The sequence below is a fragment of the Ostrinia furnacalis genome, unplaced genomic scaffold (assembly GCF_004193835.3).
Source record: "Ostrinia furnacalis isolate ACB-3 unplaced genomic scaffold, ASM419383v2 OfSCF1198, whole genome shotgun sequence".
In the NCBI taxonomy this organism is placed as follows: domain Eukaryota; kingdom Metazoa; phylum Arthropoda; class Insecta; order Lepidoptera; family Crambidae; genus Ostrinia; species Ostrinia furnacalis.
The window spans coordinates 807,106-823,138 of record NW_021131437.1 but is presented as its reverse complement, the minus strand read 5'-3'; the positions used below and the strand labels follow the sequence as shown (position 1 = coordinate 823,138).

The 16,033-nt window shown below is 36.4% G+C and overlaps 2 protein-coding genes across 6 annotated transcripts in view; both read left to right on the top strand.

Annotated features, from left to right (window-relative positions):
* Nucleotides 1-16,033, top strand: part of Ets65A (DNA-binding protein D-ETS-3) — a 96,786-nt gene that overhangs the window by 20,893 nt on the left and 59,860 nt on the right. For all 5 annotated transcript variants that reach the window (XM_028303149.1, XM_028303150.1, XM_028303148.1 and 2 more), the window contains one exon: nt 3,870-3,953. In XM_028303149.1, the coding sequence (XP_028158950.1) occupies nt 3,870-3,953 (84 nt within the window). The remainder of the gene's footprint in view (nt 1-3,869; nt 3,954-16,033) is intronic.
* On the top strand, nt 11,646-14,455 carry LOC114351814 (dynein regulatory complex protein 11). Its single transcript, XM_028303145.1, has one exon. It carries the CDS (start codon nt 11,670-11,672, stop codon nt 14,379-14,381), a length of 2,712 nt encoding a protein of 903 aa, XP_028158946.1. The 5' UTR covers nt 11,646-11,669; the 3' UTR covers nt 14,382-14,455.

Here is a 16,033-nt window from a genome sequence, read left to right as displayed (position 1 = left end):
GAGAAGCGTTTTTTTATTTAATTGTGGAACCGTGACGATTTAACTTATTGACGAGGTTGTAACCCTTGAAAATGTAATGGTTTGTTTATTTAGATGTTAATTTTTTTTAGAAAGGTAATGGGTACTTTTTTGTTTTTGATGTGATTTTAAGAACCTTCTACAGTTATGTTTTAAAAAACCTTTGCCATTATTTAAAAAATTTAAATATGGTCTAAAGTCTAAACACAAAAAGCTCTTTACCTGACTTACGAGTAATTTGCTAGTACATTTAATAATTTCATTCCTGATACGCAGGTCTAAGGTATATTATAAGGTAGGTAGGTAAGGTAAATGGGAGGTCTTAGTTAACTGGAAAATAATGTAAGCTTTCATTCAGCGTCTCTACATTTGAAAACGACTTCCAACCGAACGAAGTAGCAGGAGCAACTTGTTAAGCGTATTTCAAAATACTAAAGCAAACAATAAAAAATCTGTTCGTACAACTATTTCAACTTTAAAGAAGATGTGAACTTTTTTGTGATTTGGTAGAGCGAGTCCATCACAATTTGTCTTGGCTCACTGCCAGTATATTTATCATAATACTAAACTGTGAAATAATTTAATGGTTTACCTACAGGAATGTTATTTTTTTATGTCTTAATCCTTTATAGGTAGGCTCCACATGACAAAATAATCAAGTAATATTAAAGTAGGCTCCATATGACACAAAAATCAAGCAAGTAATATTAAGGCGATTAGAGTCCTCAATGACCTTGAGCGTTTGACCTTCACGCTTCGCACAACACCCGCGCACCCCGCACGAAAACTCCGATTTGACACCGATCAAAAATACACGGGCATAGGTAGGTACAGAATAGAAGATCTTTCTTCATACATTACTGCCTATTATTTTAAACTTGAATTGATGAACCTTGATGTCGATGTCATTCAACCTNGTGAGCTACTTTTTTTAAATTGATGTTTTTGTTTTTTTTTTTTTTTTTTTAAATATGACCTAAAACCTGATTCAATTCTTTTTCTCGCATGTTTTCAACCACTTTTTTTTATTTGATATTAATATCGAATATGTCTTTAGTCAAATAAGGGCTGATTTTTCAATCATCGGATAACTTTTAACTGAAGAATAAGTTTGGCATATTAACAGTTTCAGTATGGGGAATATGTCAAAATGACAAGTTTATTCCTCAGTTAAAAGTTATCTGATGATTGAAAAAACGGCCCTAAAATAAATTTCAGATCCAGATAATGATTGAATAGGTAATTACGAACCACCAAAGTTTAACAAAAGTACAAACCACGATAAAAAATACAACATAGGATTCGATTTAAAAAAAATTAAAGGTGATAATGGATTGCCAATGATCTTAAAAACATGTCTAGCTTCTCTTCTTTTTTTTAATTAGATATTGAAATTCGTCAAAAATTCAAAGTTTAGGGAAGAAAATGGAATAATAATACAAAAATTATAATTATTATAATAGGGTCAAATGGGCGAACTTGTATTCTTAAAATGACCTTACCTATACACCCACGAAGTTTGTCTAACCTGAAGGTGTAAGGTGCGCATTGAATTATTATAATTGAGTTTACTTTTTCGTAGTAGGTAATTGGCAAGCAGAACGAACGGGATTTACCTATTTAGTAAGCTAATTCCTAAGTGGTTTCCAGTTTTAATACACTTATGATTTATAATATTATACAGTGTGTCCGGGCTTGTAGTGATCAAACTTTAAGGGCATAATCTATGGACAATTTTATCGATGAAAATACTTCAAATTTGGGGCTTGACCCATTTCTCGCAAAATTGCAAGGATTTAAGATTTGAATTTTAAGTTTTCACCTCTTCCTTCAAAAACAAGTGATAGCGTGGATAGCTTAACACTAATAAGCAAAAATTTTATATCATGCGATAGCCAATAAAATTATCTATTAGTAGAAGTAGAAAACTGTACAAGTTTCGTACATTTTAAGGGAGTAAGAATGAATTTAATTAGAAAAAAACATGACTTTTTTCACTTCTTTTTCAGTTATTTTCCAACACAAGAAAAACCAGGTCGTTAAGGTATGTTTTATTTGCATTAAATTATTAGTATTTGAGTTATTCTACAAAATGAATGTAAATTTATTAGTCTACGTCTATTAGTTTCGACGTAATTGTTGAACAAAGATACCCCTTCCCAGCGGTTTCCATAGACTTTATGTATCAGGATTTAGGATTACGGGCTAATTTGATATTTTCATAAATTAATGAAAAAATATTATTATAGGTAACCTGGTTTAAATACATTAAATGAAACCATCAATCGAGCTGGTAGGATTTATTATATTATTCATCAATAACACCGGTCAACAAAAAAAATTTTTTTTTTGCGCATGGATTTTACTTATTATATTCTGATTATATAAGCAATTTTATACAAAAAAGTGCGATTACAAATCGAAAATATTTGCTTTTTAAGAAGTTATAGCGATTTGAATTTTCCATCTTCATAGTAGAATGTCTCTAAAGATGCACGTCCCATTCTCATTGGGATATATTTATAAATAATTATGGAGGCTTATTCGCAAGAACAAGGGGCACGCTTTCATCAAAATATAGTAAGATTTGAGAGACGACGTTACCAAGGCCAATATACTGAAAGCATGATAGGGTTAGATTTTTATGCGAAAAATCTTCTATGGAACATAACAGGAAATTAGAACTTTTCATTTTTAATAAATATTTGGACTCTATTTTAAATTTTCTCTTGTGAGAATGAATCTTAAATGGATGTTTGGTATGTTTTAATAATTAGAAAGAATGAAAGAAAGAAAGAAAAAAATATATTTGGCAACACATTGAATCATCTCTATGTTCATGTTTCATACATTCATTGATATGAATTTTTCTATTTTTTACACATAAAAGCAAATTCAGAACAATTTTTTGTTGTTATTCTTATTTCTAGGTCATAAAGCAATAAAAATAAGCTATGCATAACCCGTGCGCAAAAATGCTGTAGACAGTTGTAATCGAAAGACTGGATTGAAATTTCCCATACAAAGGCTTAGCCAACATGCATTTAAGACTCAATCAAAATCGAATCGAATCGCAACACCCGACATTTTCATTGCGATTACTAAAACCCCGGTGATAAGCTTCGATTCGATCGAAAACCAATAGGGTGAGTTGCACCACCTAACTTTGACCGTAACTATGACGTTAACCGGTGTTTTTTGTATGGAGTTTGTCAGATTTTAGACGTTTGTCAAAGTTAAACTAAGATGGTGCAACCCACCATAAGGCTGTTTTGACAAATCCGTATCGCGATGTCGTTTTGACAGTTAGTTTGACGGTGAAGCATAGACGTAAACAGAGAGCAGAAAGAAGGAAGAAACAAATTAAAAAAAAAGCTAATAAAAAGAGTAAAAACAATCGCAAAGTCATAGACATTTTTTTACTTTTATTCAATTTTGAATTAACTTTTATATCGCCGCATCGTTGGTGGTTCAATGTGCATTTTGGCTGCCATTATCCGATCGAATCGAATTACTGGTGACGCGGCGACTGACATTAGTGAAAACTTCATATTGGTTTGCGATGGCATTTTGACTAGACCCATCTGTCATTGGCCTTTGATCGCGCCGCGATGGCGATCTGCACGCGTTGGTGTGGTTGAAGCTTTACACATTCATATACAAATTTTATATCATTGAATTGTGTGGAGGATAGGCTTATATTAAATAGGTTATTGAGCTAGTTTCATCATCATCTTCTCAGCCATAGGACGTCCACTGCTGACATAGGCCTCCCATTTCCACAATGGCCGATTGGAGGCGGCATGCATTTAGCTAGTTTAGCATTCATAAAATATTAATTTCTTTTTCAGGCACAGAAAAAATATCAAGTGGTCTCAGTAAGGGTTACTCCACACCGACACTGTCAGACACGCTGCGAGCGACCAAATGTACAGGTCAGTGATATTTTATATTTGAAAAACCTATTTAAAACTAGGTATATGGGTATCTAGTAGTTACGTATATTGTAAAACCAACAAAAAACCAACAAATATAGAAATGGAAGACACTAAGGCCGAGTTGCACCACCTAACTTTGACCGTAACTATGACGATAACCGGTGTTTTTTGTATGGAGTTTGACAGATTTTTGACGTTTGTCAAAGTTAAAGTAAGATGGTGCAACCCAGCCTAAATGGTAGACATTGCACTGTGACATGTTTTATGATACCTACTAGGGCCAAATCTATACTTCTATAAAAATATTATAAATGAGAAAGTAACTCTGTCTGTCTGTGTCGCTATCATGCCTAAACCACTGATCCGATTTTGAAGAAATTGGGCATAGAGATAGTTTGAGTCCTGGGAAAGGTCGATGTGTCATCTAATAAGATAAGATAAGATAAGAAAACTTAATTTGACACAAAAAGAAAATCAAAATGATGTAGTACTGTCACCTTCACTGATACTAAAATTAATGAAATAACGAGATCAATCAAAAATCTAGAACTTAAAGTTTACTTTAGGATTGAACTGGATCATTTTGAACTTAAAAAAGAAACAGTTAATAGGTCAATCACCTCCCACAAACCCCAGTTTACGCGTAAATCGATGTTTATAATGTAACTATGAGTTATTGAACTGGAGCGCTATAATCCAATAGTTAACATTAACCTTTTATGGCCGATCGCGCCTATAAACCCGACCCTCGCGGTTATCTCGCGCCGGTGACGTCATAACACACCTGATTAATGACGTCACGCCCTCCTCCCCTTAGCGCGTACTTTGAGATAGTATATCATCGTGGTTCCCTTATAATATGTTCTGTGTTAGGTGCTGGTAGATAGTAGGCACAGAAATTCGGTAATATTTGTGAAAATTTATTTTTGCGTCATTTCTTCTCATTTTGTTTGTTTTTATCTTGGCTAGAACAAAGTAGTACTGGCGGGATTTTTACTTAAAATTCCAAAATTATAAAATAAAACATAATCTTTGTATTTTAAACACAATCGAGACCGCTACAGTAAAATTATAATAAAAAAAACTTTTTAAAAAACAAGCTTTTATTCTAAAATGCAGTTGTACTAATAAAACGAAAAAAATAATTGAACCTTGCATTTTGCACCATAGTGCTCGGGAAGACGAATCTAACGAACCCAAACTCGATAAGTTTCCACCGTTTCGTTTAAGAGTTCCTATGGTCACCTGACTTCATCATCAGGACCTTGGACATAATTTTGCATTAAGTAAAGTGCTCAAAAAGACAAATCCAATGAACCCAAACTCGATGAACCTCCGCCGTTTGTTTAAGATTTCCTATGGCCACCTCCTGTCTCTATCATCAGACCAGCTCAATGGTACCATAACATTGCATTGTCATCTTACGTACATAAGTATACCAAATTTCAGCTCAATCGGTTGAGGATTGCAAGACTAAGGATAAGTTGCACCACTTGACCGTAACTTTGACGATAACCGGTGTTTTTTGTATGGAGTTCGACAGATTTTGAGGTTAGTCGAAGTTAAAGTAAGATGGTGCAACCCAGCCTAACAAGCGAAGTCATTATAAGTCATTGTATGTAATAAAAAAAAACAGTTCGGAGCAGCGAAATCCCAACTAATATTATAAATGCGAAAGTAACTCTGTCTGTCTGTCTGTCTGTCTGTCTGTTACGCTTTCCCGCTTAAACCTCGCAACCGATTTTGATGAAATTTGGCATAGAGATAGTTTGAGTCCCGGGAAAGAACATAGGATAGTTTTTATCTCGGTTTTTGAAACAGGGACGCGCGCGATAAAGTTTTTCTGTGACAGACAAAATTCCACGCGGGCCGCGGGCGGAAAGTGTTGCATATTTTATTTTAGAGCACATTTAAATATGTCAATTTTCTGAGCAATTATCATAATCAAAGGCCGTTTCTTGAAAGCCACAAATACCAATTGCAAACAATTTAACCCTGCCACCGCCGCACGGCAAATTAACTCGAAGAGCGCGGGATAGTTAGGCCACCAATCTGGTCCCTTGACTGGCAGACCGTAAACTCAAAGGATGGAAGACAATTAAAAGTTGCCTTAGACGTTAAACGTCAAAGAGAACATCATCCCGCTTGGTGAGGCGGATAAGTGCGCGGGTTCTAGGGTTGACGCGGTTGTCGAATTCGTTTTTTGGTAATGAGAAACAAAGGCACAGTTCTGTTCTATTGTAACACTACGTCTATGTTTATGTCAAGTTAAAAATCTTAATAAAATAACTGCGAGCTTTTTCAGAAATTGCATGTAAACAAAGAACTAATTTCTGAGATCTACTTGTAAACTGTATCCATCTTTTGTTACCACCTTTAATGCAAGAAATGCTAAAGTCTACACTTCTACTAATTTATAATAATAAAAATAATACCTACTACACTACGTTAGAGTGACGATGACGAATTTACCGCATAAATACATAATATAACCACTGAAGTAATATCACTGTACGTAGTACATTATAACTCAATGAATATAACAAGCAAAACGCTCTACAATATTGCTCTGTAGGCGATGACGAAGGGCGACTTGAACCCAGACAGCGCGGCCGCCGCGACGTAGTGGTAACGCTGAGGGCGCATAGATGGCGCGCTCTGTACACTAGCTCGCGATTTCATTTGATTTTTTCCATTTAAATAAGACCTAACCGTAATATTATTTAATTACCCAATAATTTTGTAGAAACAACAATAACAATCAATTTTTGAAGACGCACTACTAGTATCCCCTTTACAGATACTAGGCGTGCGTTAAAAAACTATTATATGTATGAAGCGATATAATTTTATCGTGGATAACTTTAATGTTGTTGCATTGCAAAGTTGCCATATAAAATAATTCAATTTTAAATGATAAATTGTCATCTAATACCGCGATAGGATGTTAGGTATCTAGCACAAGGAAGTCTGATTCTGTCAGGCTTTTTCACGATTTTGTCTAAAGTTTTATTGGTTACCTAGTTAATTTGAAGCAAATATTTGCATATTGCGACAGAAAGTAGGCAATTTATTTATAAGCTCTTAATGAACTTGAAGTGTAAGGGCCTATGCAGGATTTCAACTTCAGACTCACATTCAGACTGAATCTTAAGCTCAATGTGATTGATTAGAATTTTAATATTTTTGAGAATTAAAAACTTAAATTCTAGCTTGGAGTTTCATCAGGTTTTGTATCGTGAGTACTAACACCTATTAATTTAATTTTAGGCGAGAAATGGCGGTTTGTTATAAATCAATAATAATTTTAATAATTTTTTCATCGTGGTGCACACTGCACATAAATCTGAATCATAGAGCTGGCTTTTGGTAGGGTGTATGTAAACTCAAGACTGCAAGTCGTTTCTGTATCCCTCTAGGGCATTGGTTCCCAAAGTGAGGCGGGGAGGCGCAAAGGCCTTTAAAGGGGGGCGCGGGCCATCGATATACTTAAGTATAAAAAACCTGCGACCGTTGAGAGAATGCATTCCAGACTGCTCGATACGACCAATAAATAATCTTGACTGGAGGAGGGGGTGCGCGGAATTTTTTGTACGGTCCAAGGGGGACGCGTCTCAAATAAGTTTGGGAACCAATGCTCTAGGGTCTACCCACCGCTGGCACATGAGCTACGGTACTACTATATGGTTTTAAATGCGATGTCGTATGCGAATTTGGTCACTCAATAAGTTTTGAGATGCTCAAAATTCAAAAATGATACACATGTATTACGAGTATATGTTTTTGTAAAGTATATTTCATTAAAAATAGATCACCATTAGCCATTTGCTCACTGTAATAGAAAAAAAATTTTTTCGCCATTTTGTCGCATCGCTTTCCACGTTGCCGCGTTGTTCAGTTCAATCCATGGAGCTTCGCCGCGAACATTAGTGCGGTATGTTCAATTGCAATTTCAAAATTAGTTTAACCGAACAATTATATTTATAATTGCTATATGTGATACAATTTTTAGATAGTTTGCTGAATTTTGAAAGGTAAATTTAAACCTGAAAGATGACCCAAAAGCGAAATCCCGTAAACAGCAGTGACTGCAGAAAATTCATAATATACAGAAATGATTGTGGAAGATGATCCACGAAACACATGCCATCGACTGATACGTCCCTAAATGATTTAATTTGGCATCTAAAGTTGCGGAGATTGTATGTTAAATAAAAGTACTAATTCTTAAGCTACAAAACTGATTTCTTTGACGGTTCCTTCTCTGGACTATGTATTAACTCGTATTACGTGTACGTACCTCAATTTGAAAGCTACCTTGTTTCTTGATAGCATTATTACTTGTCTTTTAGGATTACACACAATTCTCAAAAATTAACGAGTGCTCTATGCCAATATTTTATTTGCCTCTTCTTTTCATAATGCTATATCGCATGCTAGTGGGAAAACGCTATAATGTGTAGTAATAAACAATGACCACACACCATGTCTAAACCTGCCACGTGCAGTCACATGTCGCCCATTAATTAAGTGCTCTTTCGGTCCTTGAGACCGCATTGTCCCATCCCCCTTTTCTATAATCGAGACACTTCAACAATTACAGCAACTGGCCATTATACTCCCATTACGATACTCTTTAGACTCGTTAATTTGAATGACGTCCTTTCATTTTTGTCGATGTATTGTCTCAAGAAAAAATCGAGACAATTAATTTATTCGCACCTATCACTCAACAATACAAAAACAATCTTTGTTTACGATCTACGGCACCATTAATGTAATTTCCAATGCAAAATTGATACTACAAAACAAATAGTCAAATATATCTTGAAAAAGAATCGTTCGTAAAAGAGATCTACCTACCTATCAATTATTCCTTTTACTTTGCATGAATTTCACACACAATAAATTTCGTTCCAGCGATTGCTATTCCCAGCGCTCTTAATTAGTGGTATAACGAACACAACTCAACCACCCCTTCGATTTGTGGACATCATAATCAACAGTACCACGCGTATCGGATGTGCGCGTGCGTCTCTACAGCGGTTGCAAATTTGTAACGACAACCGTGTCGCGGTGTGATTTTTTCTCATGCGCGGTACAAAAGGCACCACACATGACATTTTGGGGTTGGGTTTTTTACATACTGAATATGCGTTTAACCTCAACCAAAATTTCGGTATGATTGCTACTTGTAATGATGAAGTGAATCATTTAGTAGTATTCAGAGTAAATTATAATTTTATCTATGATATGTAGTATGATATAGCTTAATCAGATCGATGTTTTCAATTTGGAAGCATCTGTCTGTCCCTTGTAGGAATCAAACTCAGAACTTCATGACTCCAAGGGCAAACTCTCTCCACTGTACCACGGAGCTGCTTCAAATAGGTGTCTGTTCTCTTTAAGCTTAACGTTTGATCGACTGCTGGTAAATTCGGTGTTATGTCAACAAAACCTTCCGATCAATTTCATGCATAGTGTAACTGCGCCATTAGTAAATCTCATGCATGTGAGGTCATGAATGGTCTTACTTTCTTACAAATAAACAGTGCTACACGAGTGGACTCGATGGCAAACGCTAGTCGTTTCTCAGAATCACTTACAAAGCGTTCGCGATTATTCCCCATCAGTCCCTCCCTTCATATTGGCAGTCAATCATTCTGCCATCGCTTTCCGGTCCGGCTCAGCACTACGCTGAACGAGCCGATAATTTGTGGAATTAATTATTATTCCAATAAATATTGTTTGTGACCGCATCCAGCTAAATTCTGAGAGCAAAAGCATTCGATCCGTTGCGGTTTCGCACCACAAAGATCGCATTCGCCGTATCGTTCGTGTGCCTGCTACAGATAATTCTATGTAAGACGACGCAGCGACCGGCCTCGACGTGTCGCAGCGCGCCGCAACGCTTCGTGTGCTTTAGCTCGGGTTAAGGCATCTTGTGTAGTTGTAATAGGTATTATTTTGCGACAAAATGTGTAGATTGATGTGCTTCCGACTGTGCTACCTATAAGCAAACACATTTACTAGGAAAACCTTTAAGGGCGAGTCCAAGGTAGCCACCATTTAGGTAGATAGATGTCAAATGTCAATGTAGCTCCCATTACTCAGAAGGGTTAAACAACCAAAATAAATGTATAAATATGCGATAATCCAAGTTTATTTGCGATAGGCACCATTAACGAGTCCGTATCGAATCCCGTGCCTCCCCTTCTATTAGGCAGTCAATGATTTAGCCATTCGGCCTCTTGGCGCAACCCCGTGCTATGACTAATTTGGGAATTATCGACGCCCCTGCTGATCATTTAATGTAAATCCCGTGAGAATTATCCAATATCGGTTATCATTCTCGATAATAGAGATGTTTGCGCATTTGGATTAACCCTGAGAATTCCGAGGACATCTAAGTTTTTGTTGGTATTCCTTTTTTACAAAATTAAATCAGAAAGACACATACATGAATTTATTATAGTAGTCAAATATAGCGTCTATCGATTGGTGAAAATACGAGTAGGTTTTACATAATTTTTCAGAAAATAAAGTTTGCGATGGGATGGGATAGTTACATATTTTAGAAAAATAGCATTTGATACATATTATACCTAATTAATTATTTACTATAATTTATAGATACGCTTATTTTTGTATACCATAGTAAGTACATTAATGTGGTAAAACACTAAAAGTCTAAATACCATAATGCCAACAAAACGTTTCTACATAAACAACAACAGTAATCAAACACCAAACGCAACAACAACAAATTCCATTAATAGAAGGCATTATCAACACAAATATTAAGATTACAAACTATCACAACCCCAGGGTTTGCCCAGGACAGAGTTAACGAAATAAATGGCTTAAATTTCTACACCCGTAATGAATACATAGAGGGTGGACGTATAAATCACAGTTAGTATGCATTTTGGACTGTTTCGCGAGCGGCGGCGTAAGGGTTAAGAAACAGCGGTTAGAGAAATAAGTTTCTTTAGTTTCTATGGTGAGATAAATGATCAAAATAATGTAAGAAACTGATATGAAATAATCGGAAGATCTAAATAGTGTATATTCGTTCTGTTTCACCCAAAACAAAAATAAAAATACAATTCATTTGTAAATGAATTGTTAAAAATGCCAGAATGTTAAAATATTTAGAAACTCCAATAGTATAAATTCTGTATGATATAATTAAAATAATAGAATAACTCAGCCTTGTTTGCAAGAACCACACGAGTTTAAAAAAATCACCGCATCGTAAGCTCGCTCGATTCGCTCACATTTTGCTCCACGCACCAAAAACCGGCACGCGTCGCAACACCGGATGCGGAGCGGCGCGTGCGCCGATGCGAGCTCAATGGAACGTACGGAGGCGCACTTAAAACATTTTTATTGTGCCCGCTCCATTGTGACGTCCCCGCTTTTAAGATTATAGTTATGAACACCGATTCAAACTTTTATCTCTTGGATCCTCTGTTGTGGCGTGGCTGCGGACTTGCCCATTTTTAATGGCAGAAAAAATCGACAAGATAATCTTGTACAAACCTCTAAATCGTAGGATAATTAGAAAAGAAAATCAGCTGTTAAAAATGACGTTAAGACGCTTCCTGTCAATTTTCACTTTTCAAATCATTGTTTATTTTTTATTAAGTTTACTGTTTTTCATTATTATTTTAACTATTGATTTATTGGAACATTTACCAAATCTTAAAGATGTCTAATAAAGATTATTACGAGCGTTGGTTAAAAATCAAAGAGCAACTCCGGCAAGCTCTTGCCGAAGATGAGCGCATTCAAGAGCTGGCCATTCAACAAGTCGGCATCAAACCACAGTCAACTGCTGTTGAAATAGTTGCAAGGGTCTACTGTAAGTACTGTGAACTCTACAACAAATTATGCGACTGTTACGACCAAATGGAGCAAGTACAAAGACGCACTTACATTAAAAAAATAATCGACTCGATCACATGTAGGCTACTCGAACTCAAGTCTACATTAGAAGAGGTAGAAGCGTTTGAATTCACTTACCCAGATAATGCTTTACAACAACTGATCATGGTGCCACAAGATGTCCAAGTAATGTGTCCATACTTTTATCCATTTGAGATAAGGCAACAAGAAATGCAGTACATTATTGACCAAGTATTGATAGCTGGAAACCGTCTTGGTGACCCCTCTCCAACAGCATCTGAAATAGAACGTAAAGAAGAGGAACGACTCGCGGAAGAAGAAAGGATTAGAGAAGAAAAAGAAGCAGAAATAAAAAGAAAATTAGCAATGGGTGAAGATATTGTCGAATCAGTAGAAGAAGAAGTCCTGTCGCCTGAAGAACAAGAGGAATTAAGATTAAGATTAGAATATGAGGGACACGTCAATAACATACAACGAATGGAAAGATCAAGATTCGCTACAAGAGAAAGAATTCGTAAGATTAACAAAGATGCCAACTTATATCTGGAATTATCTGGATTAAAAAAACCTCCTGCAAAAGAATCTCTTAGGATTAGAGCAGCAAAATTTATTCAAATGGCTTACAGAACATTTATGCAATTGAAACGAGACCATGTTCGAGAATATAAATTAAAGCTAAAATTAGGTATGATAATTCCTGCCAGCGCACCCGTATCTGCAAAAGTAAAACTTGAAGAAGTGAAAGCACAGCGGCGTAAATTTAGGCATAAGTATTACGAAAAATTTGTAGAGGAAAATTTGAAAGAAAACGCTCGCGTTTTACGACTGCGAGAAGGGGATATTATGGAGGATATATCCGCTGAAATTAGACAATGGCTACGAGAGTGGTATAATTCTGTACGCCTTTTTGATGAATATCCCTGGCCAGACGAAGGAGGTTCAATCCTTATTGTAAAGGGTGAAACATTTACAATAGAAGAATTTATTGAATGGAAAACAGCTGAAGAAAAAAGATTGAAAGCCGAAGCAGGTGCACCGAAAAGTAAAGAACAAATAAAAGCAGAAAAGCTTGCCGCTAAGGAAGAAAAAAAGCGGTTGGAATTTGAGGCTAAGGAAAGGGAGAAAAAGCGACTTTTAGACTACAAAAAATCTCGTCTTAATCCAGACAATGATCCTGGTGTGTACATTTCTATTGGCAAAATGATAGAACCTTTTAGAGAGGCATGGGAATTGTACGAAAATCAATGGAAATCATTCGATACCGCTGATGCACCTTTGGATGTTATGAAAGGCTATATCAAGCAACTGATTACTGAAACTGCATATCAGGATGTCCAACTGAAGTTGCGACCTATCGTGGATGACATGATGAGGTTAGAATTAAACTTACTGAAGAATTCCTTGAAAACGGATTACAACCAAGCAGGAATTGCTAAGCCACCACAAAGTATGAAGCGAAAGAAACCCAAAAAAGTGAAACCTCCTAAGCCAGATAAGGTGAGTCCCGAAGCAATGTTCCAAGCTCTGGTGGATGAGGGTATAGTGCGAAAATATCCAAAGACGTCACTCGACGATTATTGGGGAGATTTGAATTACGCTGCAGCTGATATGAGAGCTATATTATGGACTCCAGCGTTCCCTCTCGCCTCCATGGGTGACGTTAGAGAGCAAGTGAGAACGCGATGCTTATTAACTTTAGGATGTGAGTGCCCCAACGCTGTACGTGCGCAAATGATTGTAGGGCCAAAAGCAGCTGGCAAAAGAACATTGATTTATGCTATTGCATCTGAGACTAATTCAATTTTAATCGATCTCTCGCCAATGAATGTTTATAACAAGTTCCCGGGCCCCAAAAACATGAAAACGATGTTCCAATACGTAAATAGGATCAGTCGACTTATGCAACCTACTGTCATTATGGTTGACGGGGCGGACAAAATGTTTTACAAAAAAGTGCCGAAAGAGGAAAAGATGTTTGACCCGACTCGTCTTTCAAGAGACTTCTTCAAAGAGGTCATAAAACCCTTGCAGCCTGTTGATAAAATATTAGTTCTGGGGACGGCTACAGAGCCGTGGATGGCTAAAAATGCCCAATTGTACAAAATATTTCCTTCGACGATTATGATACCGATGACTGACTATGGAAGCATATCGTATATTCTAACAAAGGTACTTATGAAGTTCCATGGGGTAAAACGTGACTTTAACGTGCATAGTGCTGCGCAGGTATTAAGGGGGTATGATATAAACTCAATACTTAAAGCAATAGAGACTTTGATGAATGGTAGACGCGTGGCGGAGTTGTACCACAAGCCTTTGGACCCATTTGAGATCGTGTGTTCAGTGCTTGAGCGTGAAAGCTCCAGCTATACTGGCCTCGAGGACATCGAGATGTTTCAGATGTGGTACGAGTCTTACTCTCCCTGGGGCCAGAAGTATATTGACTATATGCTTATGTTGGACTCGCAACTCAGATACAAATTGAAGGCGGATCAGAAGAAGAAAGGTAAATGAGCAATTTGTAACTTCTCAAGCAAGTAGGTTTGCCATTGTTCTTTCTTAATTTCTGTGTTATCAGCTTTGCCAAATAAAATTTTGAGACATTATTTGTATTTTTAAAAAACTATTTATTATAACAGTCATGTGTAAGTTCACTGTTTACATCAATTTTCTAAGCCTTGGCTCACGCAGATATTTAGTTCCATTTTTCACCATCAATGGAAAATGTGGCGCTTTTAGTTCAAGTTTTAGCCGTCGAATTATTTAGGGGCACTGTAGTTCCACTTGCACGGCCTTTACCCTAGCACGCACTTTCCAGCAAGGGTGCAACATGCAACCCTTAGCACCCTCCGTGTTAAAGTTCCACTGATATGCGATAGGGGGCTCTATGCCCAATAGAGGTGCCAACCTTTAGCGCAATTCGTAAAGTTAAGCTTTTCATTTAGATGGCGTTAGTGTCATGAAAATGTGTTTGAGAGATAAATAAAATTATTTCCATTACATTTTAATTATTATGCTCTTGTACCGTCTGGCAATAGATAGTTTTAGTCGATGAATAAACACAATATTAATAGTACCTAGTATTAATCATGAACATTGTTATTATGGACTGAAGCACTGTAAACCAATTTATTCTGAAAATATTCCACCACAAAGCAGCTTCAAAATTGTTCTTTATTTGTTCTGTAGATATTTATAGTATATGAATTCTACTCCATAAGATACTGTAAGCTTATAATATGTAGTTACACAAACTAATGTGTACTTAAATAAATAACCACCTAAATCCATCTCAAATGCCAATTTGGGCAATCTGTGTCAATTAATCTAAAGTTAGCAAAAAATTTGCTTGAGACGGATAGGCATAGCGAATTCGGTTCGTCTAAAAATTAAAAATATCTTTATTTGTCTGAACTAATTAAATTGGTTACTTGGAAATTGTCAATTGCTCCTAAAGAACCGTTACACTTCATGTCCCATTACTTTTTAATCTTATTTTTTTAAACCAGACACCTCTTTCTATGCTCCGTGCACCCATATGATCCTAATCATGCGTGCAAAGCTGTGCCAACCTGCTAATCAAATGCAAAAGAAAATGAATCGGCCAATTGAATTGCTTTGAAGAGGATGGAAGTGGTTATTCCCCAGAAGTGGTCTGTTTCTCAAGCTGAGAGTCGCAATCCGTCAACCGGCGGCGTCCAATAGCGGCGACGGAAGGCGGCCGTGGCGGCGCGCGTTGACAATGGCAGTAGGGCTGGGCAGTGTCGATGGTTGTCGATGGTGGACTCGATTTGAAAATCGATTAGGTACGGTGGGATCTCGATTATTATTATTTTTTCTATAAATTCGATTGCAATTCTAATAAGACCTAAGAATCAAGATTGAGATAATATTTGGAAAGTACAAATTACTTACTTTTTTCTTTTTTCTTCAATTTGCATATTGTAAGAATGACTATAAGCTTCGATATGATGAATATTAAATTCAGGATTTCTTATTGACTTCATATTATTTGTTGTGGTACTTCTGTTATTTATGTTTTCAATCTTGAAAGCTTCTACAAGCTCACGTCTTATTAGTAGTCATAATTTATTTGAGGCAATGGCAGTTCGTAATCGCAATCGTGTACAAGCACATATTTGTTTACCTTTTTTTAAGAGACAGGA